At 42.6% G+C, this 6665-nt stretch overlaps 1 protein-coding gene across 1 annotated transcript; it reads right to left on the reverse strand.

Moving 5' to 3' along the window:
- Positions 1-302: 302 nt before the first annotated feature.
- LOC125363238 (chromobox protein homolog 3-like) lies at positions 303-1012 on the reverse strand. Its single transcript, XM_048362319.1, has one exon. It carries the CDS (start codon positions 985-987, stop codon positions 562-564), a length of 426 nt encoding a protein of 141 aa, XP_048218276.1. The 5' UTR covers positions 988-1012; the 3' UTR covers positions 303-561.
- Between the last annotated feature and the right edge of the window lie 5653 nt (positions 1013-6665).

A 6665-nucleotide genomic window follows, 5' to 3' on the forward strand; every position in this document is an offset into this window, starting at 1 on the left:
AGCAAAATCTCCAAAACAAAAAAACTACCTATGTAAGTATTTTGTTTACACACACACAAACACAAAAAAGAAAATTCAGGATGGTCCTTCAACATAGCAGTTAAAGACAAGTTGTTCTGATTAAGTAATGACCCCAAAAAATTGCCTAATATTAAAAAAGCCACAATCTGTTTCTGAATGCAGAGGAAATATACCATGGTATTAAACATTCTTTTCTGATAAAGCAACTACAGAAAGCCTTTATTATATTTGTTCAAAGTAACCAGTGCTATTGAGGAAAAAAGAAAAACCTCAACTCCCCAATACTACTTTCCAAACCAACATGTCATACTTGATTTTCATTAGAATGTAGTTATTGTTTCACACCATTAATTCAAAAACCAAGACTCAGATTTTATATATATGTATAAATACATATAAAAACAATGCAAACAATTATTGAGCTTCATCTTCTAGACAAGAATGCCAAGTTAGTCTCTCTTCATAGAAAGCAATCACAATCTGAGGACACTTCATATTCGCCTCTTTTGCCAGCACCAAGTCAGCTTCATCTGAATCTTTTCATTTCATAAGAAACATCAATTCTCCACTGCTGTCTGTGGCACCAATTATTCCTTCAGGATCCAGACCCCTAGCAAACCCCCTTGGTTTGTCAGCAGCATCTCTTTTCTTCTTTGATTTGCTATCATCAGATTCACTGTCCGATAAAGCTTTTCTTTTTGTACCATCCTTTTCTTTACCAGCTTTTTGAGAATTAAGAAATGCTTCAATTAATTCTGGACAGTCTAAATTTTCTTCAGGTTCCCAAGTATTATCAGCATCTGTAAATCCCTTCCACTTCAGGAAATATTCTACCTTCCCGTTCACTACACGTCGGTCCAGTACTTTTTCTACAACAAATTCTTCAGGCTCTGCTTCTTCAACTTTTTTACTCTTTCCATTCTGTTTCTTTCCCATTTTTTTCAATGTAGTCTTGTTAGAGGCCATTTTTAATTGTAGACTTGAAGAGCTATTACTCAGCTGCTCCAGTCCTGATCCTGCAGCAGCAGCCCAGAAGGCTGCTTTTAAACCCCAAAACCACAGGAATTTCCCCTTTGCCTAATTGTAGTTGCTCATTAACTTGGAGAAGTGACAAGGAACCAGTTCATTACTTTCAAGAAATATCCAGAAACCGGTTTCAGAAACCTGTTTCAAACAGGTCATAGAATCTTGACCATAAAGGAAAGCATCTGGCCATCTGGCAACAAAACAGGATGTAGCGCTCCCTGGCAGGTTACAGGTGTAGGAAATAAGAGAGTGAAGCAGGTGTGGCCAATTGCAATTACATAATACAGAGCAAAACAGGTGTGGGCAATTGCAACTATATACTATAGGGCCAAACGGCCAGTTTCAGAAAAGCTTCACATTGAACAATGACATTAATACTGAACAATATTAGGAATACTTGTTGTATAAACTTAGTATAGTAACAGATTAATTATTTACATCACTTCAAATGCTTCAAAGTGGTTTTAACCATATTAAAAGCCCATGTCTGGAGCTGAGGGCATGATTCAAGCAGTAGAGCATCTGCCTAGCAATTGTAAGCCCTTAGTTCAATCTCCAGTACTATCAAAACAAGAAAAAAAAAAGTCTGATCATCTTAGCAAAGGTAAGAAAAGAACAAGAAAAAAGTGAAATATTCACGTTCTAGTAGTAAAGTGTTAAAGATATATTTCTGCATTTCTTCTTTTCTTACTACAGAAGCTATCACATTAAGACTAACAAAGTACAATTGAAAAACACTAGGCACTTGAATTCCATTCGCCCAGGGGGGATGGGGGTACTGCATGTTCTCAGGGCACCTCCTGGGCCAAGGCCCAGACACAAAGGTGACATCTCTCCTGTCCTAGAAAGAGTCTGTGCAGGTAGAATTGTGTCTCAGGTTGCCGTCTGGACAGTTCTAATTTATCACAGCACATCTCCCTAGCATGTAGGCCCCAGGCTGCTCCTGCTGACTAGAGCTGCCCCTCGTGGCCATCATGCCAGACAAAAGGCTTCAACTCAGCAGCTGCCTTTTCTCCCAGGGAGTTCAGCTCACATTTGCTTCTTCTTACTATAGGTGATTCCTTTAATCCAGCAAAACCTCTTCTGGCTGAATCCCATCAATCATGATCGATATATTTCTTTGTGTGCCTCTTTTGTGCTGGTCCTGGGGCTTGAACTCAGGGCCTGAGCACTGTCCCTGAGCTTTGTGCTTAAGGCTAGCATTCTACCATGAGAGCCACTGCTCCACTTCGGCCTTATCATTGATGGTTAATTGGAGATAAGAATTCCATCGACTTTCTTGCTGGGCTGGCTTTATACCATGACCCTCAGATCACAGCCTCCTGAATAGCTAGGATTACAGGTGTGAGCCAAGTGCTTAGCTGATAAATACATTTGCTGATTCTGCTACATTTTAAGTCAAACTGTAGTCACTCTCTGAACCCTGGCCTTGACTCTGTTTGGAGCAAAGAGAAGAAGTTGAAGGCTTTTTCCACATATGGCCTGGGGAGCTAGAAGAGGCTTTATTCACTTCTGTAGATATCTATGGTTTAGGACGTTTTTAAATGTAGATAATCACTGGGTGTTGTTCATTCCTGCCAGTCTAGTACTTGGAGGCAGAGACAGTAGGTTCTCAAGTTCAAGGCCATCCTGAGCTACTTGGTGAGACTTTGTTCAACTGTAGATAAGTAAATAGTTATATGATGGATGGATGGGTGGATGGATGGATGGATGGATGGACAGACAGAATAGATAATAGCTAACATGCCTAAGTGCTTACTCTATACTGGGCCTATGCTAAGAAATTCCACACATGGTCATATTTAATCTTCTCCTCACATCCCAATCATCCCACTCCACTTACTCCATCTCCTACACAATTGCCAACTGCTGAGTCTTGGGGAATGGGGAAGAGGAACAGTAATTACTCACACTTTGAAGGCTAAGGAAAGTTTAGAAGAAGGAACATGCCCAGGATGCCATTAAACAACAAGCCAGGATTGGAATCCAGGTCTTTGGACTCCAAAGCCTGCTCTCTTAATCTCTGTGTTTATGCTGCCTTAGTGCCATCAGTGTGGCTGATATATGAGGGTTAAGCTAAAGATTTCTTTGTTATTTGTTTTAATTGCTGGGTCCTCTCAATCTGAAAGGAACCAAGAGATTATTTTACACATATAATTTTTTCAAAGAGGGAACTATCCTCTCTAGGACTCTGCACCAAGTTCAGGTCCAAGACACTAAGACTGGCTGAGAATATAGCCTAGTGGTAGAGTGCTTGCCTCTCATACATGAAGCCCTAGGTTCAATTCCTCAGCACCACATACATAGAAAAAGCCAGAAGTGGTGCTGTGGCTCAAGTGGTAGAGTGAGCAAAAAGAGGCCAAGGACAGTGCTCAGGCCCTGAGTTCAAGCCCCAGAGAGAGACTAAGACTATGATTGGCCAGGTCAAGTCAAAGACCCGCCCTGTGTGGTTGTGGGTAGATCACTCCCCCTCCCCAGCCCCCAGGAAGCTTAAAGCTATTGATATCTGAAGCTATGGCTTTGGTCAGTCCCAGACTCCTGATGAGCACATCCATTTGCCATTCCCTGGGGAAGGAAAGCAATTTTCATCTCTGTGGAATCAGCTCACTTCAGAGCGCTGGAATCCATAAATAAAACTTGTCTCCATCAGACAGGCTAAGCGTCCCTCTGTCATAACATACTGCATACTAACCCAGCTAAGCACCAGAGTGGAAAAGAGAGACAGACACTACCACCTCCTCTGAGTCAGAGTATTACTCACCAGCCGTGACTAGGAGTCGGCAAGCACAACCAGACATACATCTAATTGGATTATTGTGCAAAAACAGTGCCTTGTCAGCCTTCAAGATGGAGCACACACCTGCCTGTGGGCATCCAGGAAACTGGGGTGCAATCCCCAAAATGGGCCCTTCCTGCAGCCCACTGGTCACTGCAGGATTGATTCCTGCCTCATTCCCAAGATCAAGCAAGACAACAGGCTTGACCACAAGCCTGTCTGCAAGCAGGTTATTCCAATCTGTTCCAGGCCAATGACACCACCCTTGGTCCCCAGGGGACAATAGCCCCTCACCCCCAGGTAGAACATTCCACTGTAGCCAAGGACATCACCCTGGGCCCCTAAGAAACTGTAACCCATTTTCTATTATCTGCTTCCTTGTTAATCCCACCCCAAAATAAGCCCACCCCAAAATCCAGTTCCAGGTACAATCTCCAATCCCATGGGAAGGTCTGTGCCCCTCGCTGTTCCTCAATAAACTCACCTTGAGTCCATCCTATTTCTTTTCCATTCTCCTCTATTTTCCCAATAGTCACTTTTAATGTAACAGTAATAGTGAACCACAGGAACATAATCCATGAACAGATGCTGTAAGAAGGAGCTGTCCCACCTTCGTCTCGTTTAATACAACGGTTCTAGGAGGCATATGTGTTTACTAGGAGCATTCCCATTATACAGATGACCATGTGAAGGCTTATTGAAGCTTAGCTGGTAATGCTGCTTCATCTCTTTTCAGTGTTGTTTTTTATCCCTGAACTATAGTATGGAGGTCATATTTGGCCAGCGTCATGATTGGCCACATGGTGAGTTGTACTACCTGGCATCCTGTCTTGATGGGTGTGCCTGAATTCCTACAGGAAGGAAAGACACATCCCCAGGTTATGGGTGTTCCCAAATCCCTGGAGACAAGAGTGGGCCCTTGGCCTATAGGTTACTGAACCTGTCAGTCAAGTGCCTGGGACTGGGAGCTTCCTGTGACCCAGCCCCCTGACCTGACCCTATTGAGGGCCAGACCAGCCCAGATGCCATTAAACCATGCCACATGTCTCCATGTTTGCATCCTATATCTGGTCTCCTGGCTTGTCTCTGGTTACCATGACATCCCAAGTCAACTCTCCACTGGAGCTGAATTGGTTTGTTGGTATTGTTTTTGTTCTTTCTCTCCTCTCTGGCCTGTTTCCTAACAGTGTTAAGGGTATTTATGGGCTGCAGGCCTTTGTAACAACTGTCTACCTGCAGATGCTAGTGCTCTAAGAAAGACTCCAAGATTGGATCCTTCAATATGTGGCTTCTCGAATAATTTACCATTTAACAAAACCACTGTCCTCAGAAAGTACAGCAATAGAGTCATCACCATCACTTTTACCTTCTCATACCTCTAAGAGTCTTCCCTTTGTAACATTCTCTTCAGTGAGCTCTCTTTCCCATCAGGATCCTGGCTAAGCTAGAAACTAAAATTTTGGCTCAAGTCAGTACAGCTAAATATGGTAAAGCTGGGATTTGGAGTCTTGGCAGTCTAAGTGCAGAACCCATGTTAAATCACTAAATTGGTTAAGCCACAAATTATTGGCATGGGAGAGGAGTCTAGATCCTGATTTCAAACCCTGTCTCCTCTCGCAGCTGCTTTCTAGGCAAATACAATCCAGGCCTTACTTTCTCTGTAGACCATCAAGGTCATCTCCATCTCCCAAGAAGAATCAGAGCCACTGAGAAAACAACTAATTCAGAAGCCTAAGAGCTTGGCAGATGGGGCTCTGTCTAACCTGGGTCACATCTATTCTCTCATCTGTCATCCAGTGGTTGGCTGAACACCATTAACCTCACCATGGTTTCTGCCATTATCGTTGCACACCAACTGGCCCTGCTCCTCTGCAGACTACCCCCACTCTACACCTGTGGAAGTCCCCAAGGAAGGAGTCACATCCCTCCCTAGCTCCCTAGTCTCCATCCCACATCTCAGCTAGAGTTTGAAGCCACAGTAACCAAACATAAAACCCAGATATATGTTTGATGTACATTTTTACACTGATACCTATATGTTTGGTGGACTTCATAGAAGAAGAGCTGAGCTTTTCATTGTTATTTCATTCTCAAACATTGACTGGATGTTAAACATCTCTGAGACCTTTGGGTACTCAGCCACTATGAGTTAATTACTGGTTGCTTCTTCATACACAAGCCTCAACTTGGACAGTCTAAGCCTATAGCTACTTTCTCCTCTTTGCAAGAATTTTAAAAAGCAACATCATCTTGCTCTCCTGCAGAACAATTTAGTTTTGTTATTACCTTGGTTTCAACATCTTTGTCCACCCAAGCAGGTTTTTTTTAATGAATGAATTTATTTATTTATTGTCAAAGTGATATACAGAGGGATTACAGTTTCATATGTAAGGCAGCGAATAAGAGAAATTCTGGAAGCCAAATCCATAATTACCATGTTACTCATCAGAATACACAGTCCCCTGTGCTGCACAGACTCAAACTCTAGAGAAATATGTATACTGAGGCATCCAGACCAAGAAATTCCCCTTTCGTGCTAGCTAACAAGGCAGAGCCATCCCAAGAAAGCTGAAAGCAGCTTGACCCAGAGCTGCGTGACCTTTGCAAAAGAAAGAAATGAGGAAGAACAGCATAAAATCAAAGAGATAGAGATATTTAAGGTAATTAAGGAGTTGAATGGGTATGCAATACCCAGAACCAAAAATACACCGAGAACCAAGAATTAAACAAAGCAAGTATTTTGCTTGCTTAATTGCTATTTGTAATCACTAATGGCTAGTTCTGTTTCTGTATGCCTGCTTGCTTGCTTTGCCTAACTTGTCTGACCACCTGCGTATGATAC

This window comes from Perognathus longimembris, chromosome 14 (genome assembly GCF_023159225.1).
Source record: "Perognathus longimembris pacificus isolate PPM17 chromosome 14, ASM2315922v1, whole genome shotgun sequence".
NCBI classification, from domain to species: Eukaryota; Metazoa; Chordata; class Mammalia; order Rodentia; family Heteromyidae; genus Perognathus; species Perognathus longimembris.